Genomic DNA, 18,767 nt, shown 5'->3' on the forward strand with positions numbered 1-18,767 from the left:
GTTGTTGTATTTTTATTAGAATTTTTTTGGTAAGATAATTTTGTTAAAAAATTGGTGTTCAAAGAAACTTTTTCTTTTGCATATATCCTTTAGGAAAAGGATTCTCTACCTATGGTTACTTTAGTGTATTTATATATGAATTTATTGATTCTGAACGTCCGGTTGTTGTCATCCCAGCAAAAAAGAAGTCCTTCAAATAAGCTAGTGCCCAACATTGGCGAAGAGAATACAACAAATCAATATGGGTATCATTACTTATATTGGAACAATTTTGAGGGAGATGAATTTTGGAGTGAAGAAGAGAATAAGAGAAAAGGTAGAAATTTCATTCATCCACAAAGGGGCAAAGATAGTTATATACAAGTTCTAATCATAACTGCATTAACTACCTAGGACTAAAACAAACTAACTACTTGTAATTGACTTTAACTGTCAGAACTGAAAAACAAAGACTGCTAAGCTCGCTCAGCCAACATCTTTTCACTGAGCTAGTAATGCTGCAACTTTAAAATTCCAACTCAGTCACTTAACTTCTACTTTAAGCATGCTAAAACACCTTAAAACATGTATTACTTTCATCAACTTAGACCAAATTGTGAAACCATTGATCGCCATTCTTGTTCAAAATCATCTTCACAATCTAAATGGTACACCTTGTATATGGTCGGGGTTCGATTCCTGACTCATGCGTATGGAGAGAATTCGGTTGAGAGGGGAAAACCCACCTTGTGTGCCCCACAAATTCCCCGATGGAGATTAGTCAACGCTAACGGTGGTGGAAACTTCGTACCAATATCATGGTAACAAAAAAATAAAAAAATTACTTGCATAATAATTTTCTAAGGACCAAAACAAAATTTGGTAATTTTATAAAAAAACAAAAAATATATCTAATCCTATGAATTTTAACAAGAAAGAATACAGGGACCAAAAAGAAAGTTGATAATTTTATTTTTTTTCCGATTCAAAGTTGGTAATTTTATGATGACAAAAAATATATTCAATTTTTTATTGCAAAAAAAATTTTAATTTTAAGATTTTTTTTTAAAAAAAGATTACAGTATAAAAATTATTTTGAAAAGAAAAACTAAAACAAACGGTCTGAAATATGTGCGTGTGTGTTTGAATCTTACGCTATGTGGATTTGTGAAACAAGAATAAAAATTCGTTCTTTCTTTTTCTTCTTCAAGAAACAAGAATCTATTTTTCTCCCATTTTCATCACACCCATTACACTTCCGATTCTTCCAAAATCTCTCACATTCTCACAGATTCTTCCAAAATCACACTTCGAACTCACAATCTCGTGTTTCTCCTTTCTCCGTCGATTCTTCAATGATCATTTGTGTGCATCTTCCGCATCCCGTGATTCTTCAATCATAAATTTTCAAGTCAATTTCTGAATCAATTGATTGCGGTATCAATTCTTGTTAATTTCATGTCTATTATATGGTTCTGAACTTATATTTTCTGATTCAAGTTATTTTCTATATTATCAAGTGATTTTAGGGTTTTGATTTCAAGGAGATTTTAACTCTGTTTAGGGTTTTGATTTTTCTAATTTGATGTTATGTATGTTTAGGATTTGACATTTCAGATTTGATTTTAAGTCGATTTTCACTTTGCTTAGGGTTTTTCTTCATCCTCGTCAAGTTTGATTTATGCATGTTTTCAGTGACCTAAATGATTACTATTGCAGTATTTGACTTCTTTATATATGATTGTTAGTTGTTTTTCTAAACAATTTTGTTGTGATAGATCAAAAATTGTTGCCTAGTACATATAATGTTTGTAGTGCTGGAGGAATTTGGTTTGTGATTGATTTTGGTGGTGGCATTGTGTGGTTTCTTTCGATTAGGATGAATTCTAAAATTTATACATGTCATGTTACAGGGCTGAGGTAGAAGGCGAATAAGAGACCTATGATGTAAAAATAGGTGAAAAGTGTGCCATTAATTTATTGTGATATGAAAATTTGGCTGGAAGTGGACTATTAATTTATGTTTGTGATATGTTGCAGGGATGAGGTAGATAGCAAAAAAGATAGATACTCCATGATGCAATAATAGGTGAGAAGGGGCTATGAAGAGCGGGATCGTCGGTTCTTTTTCCAGTATGGAAATAATTTTAGACCTCCAATTCTTCTTTTTTCAGGATCCGCAGGAGCTTACGCATATCTCAGATTGTTACAGGGAAAAAGTCTCAAAGTTGACTATGGCGCAAGGTAATTTCAATGATGTAATATATATATGTGAACAACTTTTTTATTATGTCAATTGTTAGTGTTATACTATTTTACTTGCTGCAGAGCATGAATAGATATATATACTTATGCAGAGCAAAAATTTGCTTTTAGAATCTGTAAATAACATGTTCTTGATCATTGGTCACTATGTTATATACACATAACAATGACTTAATGAATAATTTGGTGGCCCATTTAAAATTTTGTAAGGGATTGGATGTCTTAATGCCAAAAAAATGCTGGATAAATTACTTAATAACCCTAGTCCCTGAATGTGAAATCTAGTTGTTGCCTTAATTGCTACTCAAAGCAATTGTCCCTATCGGTGTCCGCTTGTCTATTAAAAAAAAATTATAAATTTTTGTTCATAGTAATGCATGAATTGATATATATTCTGCTTTGATGATCCTTAGTCTCTAAATTCAATTTTGCAACTGCAATTAGAAGTGATTTTGCATTATCAACTTAATGACCCTAGTACCTAATGTTACATAAGTTTTGTAAGGGATGGATGTCTCAATGACCCTCGAGGAAAATGCATTATGAATTCTTTATTCATAATGGAAAAGTTGGATGGTGGCTTTTTAGAAGTGATTTTACATTATGAACTTTAATTGAGGAAATGTATTCTGTCCCAAAAAATTTCAATCTTCTGCTTATTGGTTTATAATCAATACCTATTGGGAACGATGACGGGTTTTCGATTTTTTCATTCTTGATTATTCAAATACCTTCAATCTTCTGCTTCAATAAAATGTGAAATTTCAAATATTGTATGGGATTGGATGTCTTGATGCCCAAAAAATGCTGGATAAATTACTTAATGACCCTAGTCCCTCAATGTGAAATCTTGTTGCTTCCTTAATTGCTACTCAAAGCAATTGTCCCTATCGGTGTACGGTTTTCTATTAAAAAAAATTAAGAATTTTTTTTCATAGTAATACATGAATGGATATCTATTTTACTTTGATGACCCTTAGTCCCTAAATTCAATTTTGCAACTTCAATTAGAAGTGATTTTCATTATGAACTTACTGACCCTTAATGTTACATAAGTTTTGTAAGGGATGGATGTCTCAATGACCCTTGAGGAAAATGCATTATGAATTCTTTATTCGTAATAAAAAAGTTGGATGGTGGCTTTTTAGAAGTGCTTTTACATTATGAACTTTAATTGAGGAAATGTATTCTGTCCCAAAAAATTTCAATCTTCTGCTTATTGGTTTATAATGAATACCTATTTGGAATAATGATGGGTTTTCGAATTTTTCATTGTTGATTAATTCAAATACCTTAAATCATCTGCTTCAATAAAATGTGTTTCAAATTTTGTAAGAGATTGGATGTCTTGATGCCAAAAAATGCTGGATAGATTACTTAATGACCCAAGTCCCTGAATGTGAAATCTTGTTGCTGCCATAATTGCTACTCAAATCAATTGTCCCTATCGGTGTACACTTTTCTATTAAAAAAAATTATGAATTTTTATTCATAGTAATGCATGAATATATATTCTGCTTTGATGACCCTTGGTGTCTAAATTCAATTTTGCAACTGCAGTTAGAAGTCATTTTGCATTATGAACTTAATGACCCTTGTCCCTAATGTTACATAAATTTTGTAAGGGATAAATGCCCTATGACCTCAATGAACCTCAAGGAAAATGCATTATGAATTTTTTATTCATAATGGAAAAGTTGGATGGTGGCTTTAGAAGTGATTTTACATTATGAACTTAATGACCCTTATCCCTAATATTACATAAGTTTTGTAAGGGATGGATGCCTTAATGACCTTTGAGGAAAATGCATTATGAATTCTTTATTCATAATGGAAAAGTTGGATGGTGGCTTTTTAGAAGTGATTTTACATTATGAACTTTAATTGAGGAAATGTATTCTGTCCCAAAAAATTTCAATCTTTTGCTTATTGGTTTATAATGAATACCTATTTGGGAATAATGATGGTTTTTCGAATTTTTCATTGTTGATTAATTCAAATACCTTAAATCATCTGTTTCAATAAAATGTGAAATTTCAAATTTTGTAAAAGATTGGATGTCTTGATGCCCAAAAAATGCTGGATAAATTATTTAATGACCCTAGTCCCTGAATGTGAAATCTTGTTGCTGCCATCATTGCTACTCAAAGCAATTGTCCCTATCGGTGTCCGCTTTTCTATTAAAAAAAATTATGAATTTTTATTCATAGTAATGCATGAATAGATATATATTCTGCTTTGATGACCCTTGGTGCCTAAATTCAATTTTGCAACTGCAGTTAGAAGTCATTTTGCATTATGAACTTAATGACCCTTGTCCCTAATGTTACATAAATTTTGTAAGGGATGGATGCCCAATGACCTCAATGACCCTTGAGGAAAATGCATTATGAATTCTTTATTCGTAATGGAAAAGTTGGACGGTGGCTTTTTAGAAGTGATTTTACATTATGAACTTTAATAGAGGAAATGTGTTCTGTCCCAAAAAATTTCAATCTTCTGCTTATTGGGTTATAATGAATACCTATTTGGAACAATGATGGGTTTTCGAATTTTTCATTGTTGATTAATTCAAATACCTTCAATCTTCTGCTTCAATAAAATGTGTTTCAAATTTTGTAAGAGATTGGATGTCTTGATGCCCAAAAAATGCTGGATAAATTACTTAATAACCCTAGTCCATGAATGTGAAATCTTGTTGCTGCCATAATTGCTACTCAAATCAATTGTCCCTATCGGTGTCCGCTTTTCTATTAAAAAAAATTATGAATTTTTATTCATAGTAATGCATGAATATATATTCTGCTTTGATGACTCTTGGTGCCTAAATTCAATTTTGCAACTGCAGTTAGAAGTCATTTTGCATTATGAACTTAATGAACCTTGTCCCTAATGTTACATAAATTTTGTATGGGATGGATGCCCAATGACCTCAATGACCCTCGAGGAAAATGCATTATGAATTCTTTATTCATAATGGAAAAGTTGGATGGTGGCTTTAGAAGTGATTTTACATTATGAACTTAATGACCCTTATCCCTAATGTTACATAAGTTTTGGGTGGATGCCTTAATGACCTTTGAGGAAAATGCATTATGAATTCTTTATTCATAATGGAAAAGTTGGATGGTGGTTTTTAGAAGTGATTTTACATTATGAACTTTAATTAAGGAAATGTGTTCTGTCCCAAAAATTTTCAATCTTTTGCTTATTGGTTTATAATCAATACCTATTGGGAATAATGATGGTTTTCGAATTTTTCATTATTTATTATTCAAATACCTTCAATCTTCTGCTTTAATAAAATGTGAAATTTCAAATTTTGTAAGCGGTTGGATGTCTTGATGCCCTAAAAATGCTGGATAAATTACTTAATGACCGTATTCCTTGAATGTGAAATTTTGTTGCTGCCTTAACTGCTACTCGAAGCAATTGTCCCTATCGGTGTCCGCTTTTCTATTAAAGAAAATTATGAATTTTTATTCATAGTAATGCATGAATAGATTTATATTCTGCTTTGATGACCCTTAGTCCCTAAATTTAATTTTGCAACTGCAGTTAGAAGTGATTTTGCATTATGAACTTAATGACCATTGTCCCTAATGCTACATAAATTTTGTAAGGGATGGATGCCTCAATGACCTTTATGACCCTCGAGGAAAATGCATTATGAATTCTTTATTTATAATGAAAAAGTTGGATGGTGGCTTTAGAAGTGATTTTACATTATGAATTTTAATTGAGGAAACGTGTTCTGTCCCGAAAACTTTCAATCTTCAGCTTATTGGTTTATAATAAATACCTATTGTGAATGGTGATGAGTTTTAGATTTTTTCGTTCTTGATTATTCAAATACCTTCAATCCTCTCCATCAATAAAATATGAAATTTCAAATTTTGTAAGGGATTGGATGTCTTGATACCCAATAAATGCTGGATAAATTACTGAATGACCCTAGCCCTGAATATAAAATCCTGTTGTTGCCTTAATTGCTATTCAAAGCAATTGTCCCTATCGGTGTCCGCTTTTCTATTAAAAAAATTATGAATTTTTATTCATAGTAATGCATGAATAGATATATATTCTGCTTTGATGATCCTTAGTCCCTAAATTCAATTTTGCAACTGCGGTTAGAAGTGATTTTCCATTATGAACTTAATGACCCATGTCCCTAATGCTACATAAATTTTGTAAGGGATGGATGCCTTAATGACCCTCGAGGAAAATGCATTATGAATTCTTTATTCATAATGGAAATGTTGGATGCTGGCTTTAGAAATGATTTTACATTATGAACTTAATGACCCTTATCCCTAATGTTACATTAATTTTTGTAAGGGATGAATGCCTTAATGACCTTTGAGGAAAATCCCTTATGAATTGTTTATTCATAATGGAAAAGTTGGATGGTGGCTTTATAAGTGATTTTACATTATGAACTTAATGACCCTTATCCTTAATGTTACATAAGTTTTGTAAGGGATGAATGCCTTAATGACCTTTGTGGAAAATGCATTATGAATTGTTTATTCATAATGGAAAAGTTGGATCGTGGCTTTCAAAGCAAAGCAATTTTAATATGAAATATTACTCAAAATGTGGATGGTGTCGACTGTCTTTTTATGACCCTAATTGTGCAACTGTCACTAGTGGTATGATATACATGATGAGCTCACTAACTTGAAATTCGACAATAAGATGGATAAAATGATAAATATACTTTGTTGCATGATTTTTGTAAGCGATTGTCTTGATGGCTCAAAAATGTTGGATGATGCATTTAATCGAGGAAAGGTGTTCTGTCCCAAGAACTTTCAATCTTCTGCTTATTGGAAATTTCATTCCAACATATTTTCCTTGTTTGCTTTATAATCAATACCTATTGGGAACTATGATGGGTTGTTGATTTTTTCATTCTTGTTTATTCAAGAACTTTCAATTTTTGTAAGAGATTAAATATCTTGATGTGATGAACTTAATGACCCTAGTCACTGAATGTGAAAGCTAGTTGTTGCCTTAATTGCCACTCAAGCAATTGTCTCTATCGATGTCCTCTTTTCTGTCAAAAAATATATATATGAACTTTTATTCATAATGCATGCATGGATATCTATTTTGATTTGATGACCCTTGGTCCCTAAATTCAATTTTGCAACTGCAATTAGATGTGATTTTTCATTATGTTCTTAATGACCCTATTCCCTAATGTTTGACAAGTTTTGTAAGGAATGGATTGCCTCAATGAGACAATGACCTCAGAGTTAAATGCATTATGGCCCTAATCGATGGTATTTATTGTCTTTTTAAAACCCTAATCGTGAAACAGTCATTGAGATGAATTTTTTTTTTTTTTCATTATCTATAAAGTGTGGTGTGGTAAACATGAGCCCACTTACTCAAAATTGTTGCCTAGTACATATAATGTTAGCAGTTTTGGAGGAATGTGGTTTGTGATTGATTTTGATGGGGGCGTTGTGTGGTTTCTTTCGATTAGGATGAATTCTAAAATTTATACATGTGATGTTACGGGGCTGAGGTAGAAGGTGAAAAAGAGAGCTATGATGTAAAAATAGGTGAAAAGTGAGCTATTAATTTATGTTTGTGATATGAAAATGTGGCTGGAAGTGGACTATTAATTTATGTTTGTGATATGTTGCAGGGATGAGGTAGAAAGCAAAAAAGATAGATACTCCATGAAGCAATAATAGGTGAGAAGGGGATAATTTGTAGTGTGAGATTTATCAACATTGTGTGGTTTCTTAAGATTTGATGACTTAATGAATTGGATTTGTTTATAACATTATATAAGCTACTTATTAACACAGTTCTGTATCAACTGACACATTTGTTTATATATCTCTGACCATTACTAGTTAGTTCATGCATTATGGATGGTAGCACCATTGGTGTTCAATCCCCCTGGCTTTGATTGGTTAAAAACTGTTTATAATTTTGATGACGTTATGAACTGGATATGGTACAGTGGAATTGTGTTTGCTAAAGCTGAACCGAGCTGGTGGTATGAAGAGCAGGATTGTCGGTTCTTTTTCCGGTATGGAAATAATCTTAGACCTCTAGTTGTTCTTTTTCCAGGATCAGCAGGAGCTTAAACATATCTCCGATTGTTACGGGAAAAAGTCTCAAAGTTTACTATGAAGCAAGGTAATTTCAATTGTTAGTGATGTAATATATATATAGGGAAAAAATGTGTATTATTTTGGTCAACTACTGTGTATTATTATTAAGGGAAAAAATGACATAAGAATTGGAGAACAAAAGAAAAACATAGGTTTGGTATTAGGAATTGGAGAACAAAAGAAAAACACAGGTTTGGTATTAAGAATTGGAGAACAAAAGAAAAACAGGTTTAGTATTAGTGGTGATGCAGATTTGGATAATTGGAATAAGAAGAAATGTGAGATTAGTGTTGGAAGCGAAAGAAGCAAGAATGTTGTTGGTGGTAGGCCAGAGCTTGCTTTGTAACCACGTTCGGTGCTGCCGAGTAATTTACATTAAGATTAGGATATTCCTGTTGCTGCTGTTTCTGAAATTCTGGTTTCTATCACATCATTTGAGTACTTGTTACATCAACTAATACCAGTGTAACTTCTGCTGCAGAGGATATGAGAAGACTGGATAAAATATAACTGAAGGTGCACCTGTATGGATGAAGCTATTGATGTAAGTCTTAATTGTTGCTTGACATAAAATTAAGTGCCTATGTTTCTTGTGTGTTCTTATACAATAGATATGTTTCATATTACTGACAATAGGCATATATAAGCCTCTACAAAGGCATATAATCCTCCAAAGTTCAAAGTTCTTATGAAGGAATATATAAGCCGCTGCAAAGGCATGCTTTCTCCTACCTTATTTATCTTTTTTGTCCGGTAAGTTCCTTTGGCTAAAGTTGTTTCTCTTATATTGTTCATTTGGTCAGAGCATATCTTGCAAAGAAAAAAATGCGCAGAATTGCTTTAGCATTAGGTGGATCACCATGAGTTTGAAGGAGATAGGGCTTGTGATCTATTTTGGATTATGCGTCTAGTTGGTTACCCTGGTGTAAATGACATAGGATGGTAATGAAATCAATCTAGCCTATCTAGGACCTGAATATCTCTAAAAATTTTACATTTTTTATCTATGTTTGTTAGACCTTACATTATTGAACTAACGCATCTTACAACTAGGGCTTTTGACAGAGGGTGTTGCTTGCATAGAATCTACTAACAATTCATTAAGAATGATTGGATCTTCTGCTTGAGTAAAAAAAAAAAAAAACCTTAATCGTGTAAAAAGACAGTTTTTTGTTTCTCAGGATAATGGACATATCTGGTTTATAATCGATACATGTTGGGAACGATTGTGGCTACCGATTTTATCATTCTTGATTTTTCAAACATATTTGCTACGGTAATTATGAGCAAGTGATTCGACCATTGTATCTGTTTCTCATATGGTATAATGACTTTACTGATGTGTTTTTCTTTATGCAATTAACACTTGCTGTCAATTACATACGCGTCGTGCAATTTACAATGTTGCTTATATAACTAAAGCTCTATAATTAGCTTAACAAGAGGATCCTTTTTACTATGTTATCATGTTATGTATTTGGGAGATTTGGTGCTGAATGCAGTTTATTTTCGTTTTTGAGAACTTATTCAACCTATATTTACATTATAACATTATATTCTTTTGAATTATACTTACTGCTTTTACACAATTTTTGTTTGTAAGGACAGAATTTAAGTATCATGGCCAACATGAAAATTTCTTGAGTTAAGGTCTATTTCAATGGTCACATTATCGAGATAACGAGATTACATTATATGATGGTTACTGTGTGACGGGAAGTTCTGTTATAATATGCTTTCAATGCTTGTTTAAAAATTGATCAATTACATGAAAATAACTAGTAGAGAAAGTGGTACTTGATGGCATGTATGGTTGATTTCGGATTTTGAAAGAGGGCTACAAGGATGAGCGACTTAGACTTTAATAGGTTTATGCTCTCATAAGTCTATTAATTTCATCATATAAGTATATATGGATAATTAGTTGCCTTGAAATTGTGTGATAATACTACCTCAACATAGCCTAAGAGCTACTATTGAATATCAAACTAATAAATCTGATTGAGATTAAGTTAGTTTGTTGTTATAACATCTTTAAATACGGAACAAAAGTTGTATAGAAATCCCATGGTCAAATGTTAAGAAGTTGATGGTAGAAATCCCTTGGTCAAATGACCATATTTATGTTTTCTAATTTGGTTTCTGTGTTTAAACAAATTGAAGTTGATTAAATTGTCATCCTTTTAGGTTCATTAGTGTTTTGACTGGAATATTGATGCTGTGGTTGTAGGATATGAATTCAAATATTGTGTGTTCTAGAGTGGATTGGTGAGCTGACCCAAGCCCAATACCACCTCTTCGACTATATAAGTCTCACATCATCACCTATGAAGGTACATCTCATTATAAACGTCTCTCTAACTCAAAAGTTTGAAGGACATAAATTAACTTAAAAACTAAGACAAAAAATATTGCTTGATGGAAGCATAAATTCACTTTAATTAACCCGGTATTGGGTCGAGGCCCTTGGTCGAATAAAATATGAAAGACCATCAGGTAGCCTTTATATTAAAGCACATGCATTCTTCACACATCTATGTTATGCAGCTTCTATCACTATGGCGTTTGGTTTAGTTGTCTGATTCGTCTTTCTTCTTCTCAAGTAAAGACTGAACGCATTGTGATAAATACTATAGTTTCTTGATAAAACTAAAACCTCTATGAATGTTGGTTGGATCAAAATTTAATTGGGTATACAAACCCTATAAGACTATATATCATTGTGAGATGGAAATCTTTTTTCATCATCTGAAAAACGAGTGGATGATGTCCTTCAATGCAATTTTTATATGAACCAATTCTTCCCCCGTTTCTATTGTTTGTAAATGTCTTTCAAATGTTTAAGACTTCAATTTAGGTAAGTAAAACAATACTCAAGAAACTTTTGTCTTTCAAATGTTTAAGACTTCTAATAAATTTTATCTTTATATTGTGCGACATAAGTAATTGATATTTAAGGATGTACCTGTGAAAAACATCTCAAGAAACTTAGAAAGACATCAACTGATAGATATTAAAAGAAATAGAGATGGAATATGAATGTTTATTTAGTGAAAATAATGGAAAGTGGTGGTTACAAAGAAATAAACCAGAGCCAAAATGCTCCTCCCAGAGAAATGATTCTCCTTACTCTAACAAACAAAATATGTGATACCCTCTCCCCCACTAATCATACCTACATATAACCTCTAATCAAATTACAGCTCAAAGATAACTTCCACGTTATGGAACTACTTATTACCACTAACCCTCTTCCTAGAATAAACTTTCCAAATAATCGGCCTAGGTGGAACCACCCCAACATCAATTTTGGGCTCAGCAGTATTGGGCATCAGGTTTCTATCACTGCCCCCACCTTCAATAGCAGCCTTGTCCTCAAGGCTAATTTGAGGGAATTGACTCTTCAATTCATCCTCCTAGGTTGTGTCCTCTTCAGCCCTTCCTTTCCATTTCACAAGCCATTGTTTGACCACTTGACCTACCACCACTACCTCCCTAGATGTCAACAGCTGCTCAGGACTCTCACACTCTTCGGGTTCGATCTTCATTCCTTCAGGCAGCTTAGGCTCCACAGTATAGTTCCCAATAGCCTTTTTTAATTGAGATATATGGAAAATTGGATGAACTCGCGCATCATCTGGTAATGACGTTTTCTCTCCCGACCCCCCTCATTTCTTTTCTACCCCCCAATAATCCAATTTTGCCCCTTGCGGTATGAAAAAATTTTGCCAACAAACTTCGGTTTATATAAACCGAAGTTTTTAAACATGGAAAAAAAATTCGGTTTATATAAACCGAAATAACATATACCCCCCAAAAAGAAGGAAAATTTATGTGAAAATTCGTGTAGAGCTACTTGTGGTAAATTTATCATATCTCTCTGAATATAGGTCGTATGCTAATGATTTTTAATCCAGTGTAAAGAAGACAAAATTTACTACAAGATTGACACCGGAATTATTAAATTTCATTAAGTATAGTACGAGAAAATCTACCTACAAGTTTGAGAAAAGTTTCTGCAAAATGTTGTAGATATACCTGTGGTAAATTTATCATAGCTCTCTGAATATAAGTCGTATGCTAATGATTTTTAATCCAGTGTAAAGAAGACAAAATTTACTACAAGATTGACACCAGAATTATTAAATTTCATTAAGTATAGTATGAGAAAATCTACCTACAAGTTTGAGAAAAGTTTCTGCAAAATGTTGTAGATATACCTGTGGTAAATTTATCATAGCTCTCTGAATATAAGTCGTATGCTAATTATTTTTAATCCAGTGTAAAGAAGACAAAATTTACTACACGATTGAAACCGGAATTGTTAAATTTCATTAAGTATAGTATGAGAAACTCTACCTACAAGTTTGAGAAAAGTTTATGCTCTGTTTCTGTACCAGTACCCACTATTTGGTCAAACTGAACCAATTGGATAGTTAACCCTCAAAACAAAAATTATATTTGTATTGTTGACACCCTAAGCTTTCCAACGAGTGGTCGTTTACTCAAATCGGACATCGTTTAGTATTTCAAATAAATTGTGGAAGTTGAGGGTCTCATGCAGAATTTATGCAGGAAAACTGGAAAAAATTTTAGAACACAATATTTCGGTTTATATAAACCGAATTTTTTTAGCATGACAAAAAAAATCGGTTCGTATAAACCGAAGTACCCCCCAAGGGCAAAAACGGAAATTCAGGGGGTAGAAAAGAAATGAGGGGGGTCGGGAGAGAAACCATCTCTGGTAATTTTAATTTGTGTGATACAACTCCAATTTTTTCCACAACTAGAAATGGTCCAAAGAATCTTGGGGCCAGCTTTTGATTGATCCTTCTTGCCACTGTTTGTTGATGATGTGGCCTCAGCTTGAGAAATACCCACTCTCCTACTTCAAAAGACAAGTCTCTTCTTGTTTGCATACTTTTTCATTGTCTCTTGTGCTCTAATCAGATGGTGTTTCAACTGCCTTAATGCCACATTCCTGTCACTTAATTCTTCAGACACTGCTGCCACTTTAGTTTCTCCTTGTGTGTATCTCACCAACAGGTGTGGTTTTCTTCCGTAAACAGCTTCAAAAGGTGTCACTCCAGTCGACACATAGAATGTCGAATTATACCACAATTCCGCCCATGGTACCCAATGAACCCAAGTCTTGGGTAATGGCTGAAGAAAGCCAACCGGAGAAGCAGCCAAATAATTCTGACATTGACAAACATCAAACCTCTTGACAAATTCTTGGACAATCCTCTTCATTCCTATCCAATATAGATTCCCTGCTTGTCTTCTATATGTTCTGAGAAATCCGGAATGACCCCCTGTTGGTGTCTAATGAAATTCTTCTAATAATGTTGGAATAAAAGAGCAGTTAGAGGACAAAACCAAACGATTTTTGTAGAGCAGAACCCCATATTTCAAACTGAACTTTTTGTTGTATTTGCTGCCTCTACAACTAGACTGGAGAAGACACAATATTCTTTAATTCACACCCTTCATCACGCAGTCACAATGCGTCTGCTGCCTTGTTCTCTGGACCGGATTTGTACACCACCTCAAAATGGTATCCCAATAATTTAGACAGCCAGTTTTGTTGATCAGCAGTGGCGACTCGTTGCAGCAAGTGTTTCAAACTTTTTTGATCGGAATACACCACAAAATTCCTCCCCAATAAATATGGCTGCCAATGTTGCACGGCTAACACCATTGTCATCAACTCTTTCTCATATGCGGACTTGCTTAAATTAGCTTTCGATAAGGCTTTGCTAAAGTAAGCTATTGGTCTCTTCCCCTGCATCAAAACAGCCCCTATGCCTTTTCCGGATGCGCCACACTCAATTTCAAAAGGTTGAGCAAAATTTGGGAGGGTCAATACCGTAGCTTGGGTCATGATCTTTTTTAATTCTTCGAATGCGTTCAATGCTTCGGGTCCCCACACAAAACCATCTTTTTTATTGTTTTGTTACTAAAATAGGAATTTCAGAATCTATTTTTCGAATTTTTTTCCCTTTTCAAAAAATAGATTCCGAAACAAGTTTAGAGGTAAAATGGAGTTTTTTTTGGAGGGTGGGGAACCGAATCATGGGGGGGGGGGGGGGGGGGGGGGGGAGGACATAAGAGAAGTTTTTATGTCATTGTGCTTTCTTGTCAAACAGATCAAACATGCCCTTGACCGTATACTCCCTTTGAATTTATTTATAAGTAAAAGTCAAGAATTTTTTGATATTTTCTCTCCCCACCCCCTATGAATCTTTTATCCCCCTTGAATTTCCAATTTTGCCCTTGAAAAAACTTTGGTTCGTAGAAACCGAAGTTTTTTTTTGCCTTGAAAACAAATTTCGGTTTCTAAAAACCGAAATTTACTCTGAATTTGCACTAGAAAAATTTCGGTTTCTGCGAACAAAATGTTTCTGCAAGGGCAAAATTGAAATATTAGGGGGTATAAAAGATTCATGGGAGGGGGGAAGAGAAAATATCGATTTTTTTTGCCTTAAATATAAGTTGAGCATCGGTCTGTTTCGGGCCAAAAATCATCAAACCGATAAAAATCGCAATCATTTAATTTGGACCCAATTCCGACCATCTAAAAGTACCCCTGATTAATTGTCACTTTTTGACATGGCTGCATAGTCCCAATGCAAATTTAATGTATGTAAGGGGTAATTTAGTAAAAATAACAAATTTATTAACATCCGTGAAACAATAGAATTTTGGATATTCCAATTAAATAAACATTTTGTTCCGTGAAAAGTTCCAAATGGAATTTATTGGCAAAATATTGTGTTCTGAGGTGCAAGTTAAGAGAGTAGAAAGGGAAAAAAAATTGAATTGAAAAAATATTTTTTATATTTTTAAAAATTAGATTATAAAAGTTTCAAGTATTTTTTTATTATTATTTACAAATTACTAGCATTTTATGATAGAAGATTATATCTAGTTAATTAAATAATTATTAGATAATAGTTTATTAACAATTATTTAGGTATAAGTAAGATTTAATATTTTTATTGTTACGAGGACTTTCATGTTATTGGGTTGTTTAAATGGGCTTTATGCCTTAGGCCCATTAGGAGTATTATATATATGTAGTGCCTTATGCATTTTAACACGAGGAATGAAAATAAAGTCTTTTATTTATCTTTATTTATTTGCATTTCTTTATTGTTTTCCTAGATTTAGCTTAGTATAGCTTGATAGAGCTTCAACACTCTATCAATTGGTGCTTTCATTCTTGAACACCAAACACCTCCCATGGCTTATTCAAACCCTAATCATCTCTATTATCCAGATCCCACCACCATTCCAACCTTTTCTCCATTTTACCCTTCTACCATCCCTCCCACTTATCCCACAACCATACCAAACCTAACTCCAACCCCTACTCCCAACCCAAGTTTTCCTTCATATCCACATCACCTTCATGACCCATCATACAACCCACCACCAATTTTCACCTATCCACCTTACTCTTCATACCCAAACAGCACCGCATCACCATCACCAAACCATTACACATCATACACAACTTCTTCTCCATCTGATTATGCATATTCAAATCACTACAACTACACCCAACACCCATCATACCACACATCATTTCTTCCTCAACAACCAAATCAGACTCCTAATTCCAACTATTCACAACATATTACAACATTTCACACTGCAGATCAACATATTTCCTCTAAGCATGCTGAAAAGGAATGGGAAGAATCTCATAGAGTTTTTACTGAAAAAATGCAAGCCATTCGCCTTGCTCTCAAGGAAAACCTCCAAAAAGTATCTGACAAATATACAGCTTTGAAACAGAGCAGGCAGGAGAGACTTCTTACAACAAATTCAGAGAAAGTTGCAGAAGAAAAACCACAAACAGAAGAAACTGAGTTTACTATTTCAGTCGAAGAAAAAGAATCAACAGAAGAGGACAACGTGGAGAAGAAACAAGAATTTAAAACTCACCGTGATTCATTATCACAGTTGCCTCCTTCGTGTCCAAAACTACCACCAACACAGTTTCTTTCAACTGTGTCGTCGCCGGCGCTGCTGTCACCACCACAAGGACCTGTTCCTCTAGTTGAGCCGCCATCCAAACAACTCCTGAAGTCACTAGAAACCAACATCTCTCCGGCGTCGAAGCCGCCGTCTAAACTGTCGGAACCATCAGATCAAAAATTTCCGTCAGAAACCTTCTCAGTTCCACCTCCGGCGAGTCGACCGCCGTCGAAACCGCCAGATCCATCATCGAGCTTTCTCATATCTCAGTCTCATCTTCGAACACCACCGTGCTTCTCAAAGTCACCACTGAAACTGCCGCCACCTAAACCTCCAGACAAGGTCTTACCTCTGTTCACGTCGCCGTCATCGAAGCTACATCCACCACCGAATTTGTCATCGCCATTTTTGCGACCGCCGGCGAAGCCCCCAGATTTAACTCTCGTTGAAACTTAATTGTTCAAATGGTTCCTCACAGAAATTCCGCTTGTTTCTTCATATCAAGACGGTCAATAAATTTTTTAATCTTACCATCCTATCACAGATCGACACGTGCTCTCACTGTCCTTATCCTCAGCAGTGTGTGCTACTGTGCTGTTTGTATTTGGCAGCGTAATTTCAGAAAGTGGGGAGACGTGTGTTGAATTCTCATTGGAGGAGAGGGATGCGTTACTCATGTAACGAATTGTTTTATTCCCAAGGTGGGCCAGCCTCTGTCCTTGAGGGAACTCACAGCACGTTTCACAATCACGTGATATACCCACATGTGCTAGGAATTATTTTTAGTTATCATTTTCATGGTGAGAGAAGTGGGCCAAATATTATGTTATGGATGAATTTTATGGGCCAAAATCTTTTGTGATCCAAGCTTCACTACAACACAATCCACACACTTCAATTGGGCTTTCACGCGCTCTTCCGACCCTTAAACTGCCATGCTCGCTTCCGAACCTTGAGGGCAAGGTTCAAGTGAATCCGGCGGCAATGATAGAAGATTATATCTAGTTAATTAAATAATTATTAGATAATAGTTTATTAACAATTATTTAGGTATAAGTAAGATTTAGTATTTTTATTGTTATGAGGACTTTTATGTTATTGGGTTGTTTAAATGGGCTTTATGCCTTAGGCCCATTAGGAGTATTATATATATGTAGTGCCTTATGCATTTTAACACGAGGAATGAAAATAAAGTCTTTTATTTATCTTTATTTATTTGCATTTCTTTATTGTTTTCCTAGATTTAGTTATAGTGTAGCTTGATAGAGCATCAACACTCTATCATTTTACTGGACTAAAAATATACTTCACCTTTTAGTTAAATTTGAATGAGATCAATAGTGTTTTTTTTGTAAGCTTTAAAGGTAAATTCCAAGAAAGTGATGGACTGAACTGCTAGTTATCGAAGTTTCGTGGACAAGAAACATAAAATTAGTCAATAGCATAAAGTGAATATTTTGAATTAATAAACTTGTTGTCCAAGTTAATTATCTACTTCAACAAGAAAACTAAGTTTATATAAAGTATAGAGGTTAACAAATGAATTCAAATGCATCCATCAATTAGCAAAATCCTCTAAATTAATAATATTGAGCACTATCACAAACAGGAGTAAAATGGGTTCTAAGGGAAACAAGAAAAGTTGGTTTTCATCAATACTAAGATTCTTTACAATGTTATTTTGTGGTAATAAAAAGACAAGTACCAAAGATTCTGCAACTAGTGGACCTGAAGCATCCATAGTTGCAGCATCAAAGCATTTCTCTTCTGCCCACAAAGTGAAGTTCAATTAGTTCAGTGTATCTTTTGTGGTATATCAAAAGAGATAAACTTTTCAATCTAATCAAGTTGGTGATTGCTTTTTTCCCCGAGTTGCTCACATAGACAAAATACACTACCGGAAGATTTCATCTCCTACTAGAAAATATCTTCCGGTAAGTGGATGAGAGGATTTTGAGCAATTCAGGGGAAGAGCAATTCTCAATCAAGTTCACCTTGATATGAAATTTGTGTCATTAAAAAATATATCATGTGAAAGTACACTTCTAAAAATATTTGTGATATTATAGAAATGTGAGTGGTAGAAAATGTTACTGTAATATAAATTTTTTTACTTTTACCTTTGATTCAAAAGAAAGTCTTATATATGTTATGGGAGTAAAAAGTGATTCTCTTGATTAATATTGGTATGTTTAACTTAATCATATATTTTAGTTATTAAGGATGAACCAGTTGATATGCCTTGCTTAAAATTCCATTTTCTGATATTGTTAAGGATAAATCAAGCACACTAACATAGTAACAGTATACATTTTCATAATCTCTTGCTAATATGCTAAAAAAAATGCTATATCTTTTAGCTTATGACTGCAAAACTGTCGGAACATAAGCAATAGTTTT

The 18,767-nt window shown here is 33.7% G+C and overlaps 1 protein-coding gene and 1 long non-coding RNA gene across 4 annotated transcripts; both read left to right on the forward strand.

Annotated features, from left to right (window-relative positions):
• Positions 1–1,124: 1,124 nt before the first annotated feature.
• On the forward strand, positions 1,125–11,175 carry LOC123911568. 3 transcript variants are annotated; one of them, XR_006810577.1, is made up of 10 exons: positions 1,125–1,416; positions 1,893–1,936; positions 2,020–2,068; positions 2,154–2,223; positions 7,904–7,952; positions 8,228–8,263; positions 8,338–8,406; positions 8,863–8,925; positions 9,018–9,134; positions 10,612–11,175. It is a non-coding gene; the product is annotated as an uncharacterized LOC123911568 (long non-coding RNA). The 3 variants fall into 3 exon arrangements; XR_006810576.1 differs by lacking the exon at positions 8,228–8,263; XR_006810578.1 differs by lacking the exons at positions 8,228–8,263; positions 8,338–8,406.
• A 4,451-nt stretch (positions 11,176–15,626) lies between these two features.
• LOC123904463 (extensin-like) lies at positions 15,627–16,823 on the forward strand. The gene has a single exon (XM_045954127.1). The coding sequence runs from the start codon at positions 15,627–15,629 to the stop codon at positions 16,821–16,823; it is 1,197 nt and encodes a 398-aa protein (XP_045810083.1).
• Positions 16,824–18,767: the final 1,944 nt, after the last annotated feature.

This window comes from Trifolium pratense, linkage group LG2, assembly GCF_020283565.1.
Source record: "Trifolium pratense cultivar HEN17-A07 linkage group LG2, ARS_RC_1.1, whole genome shotgun sequence".
NCBI classification, from domain to species: Eukaryota; Viridiplantae; Streptophyta; class Magnoliopsida; order Fabales; family Fabaceae; genus Trifolium; species Trifolium pratense.

Bases quoted from the DNA above. Each gene is read 5' to 3' on its own strand.
- LOC123904463 (XM_045954127.1), top strand. From the start codon at position 15,627: ATGGCTTATTCAAACCCTAATCATCTCTATTATCCAGATCCCACCACC.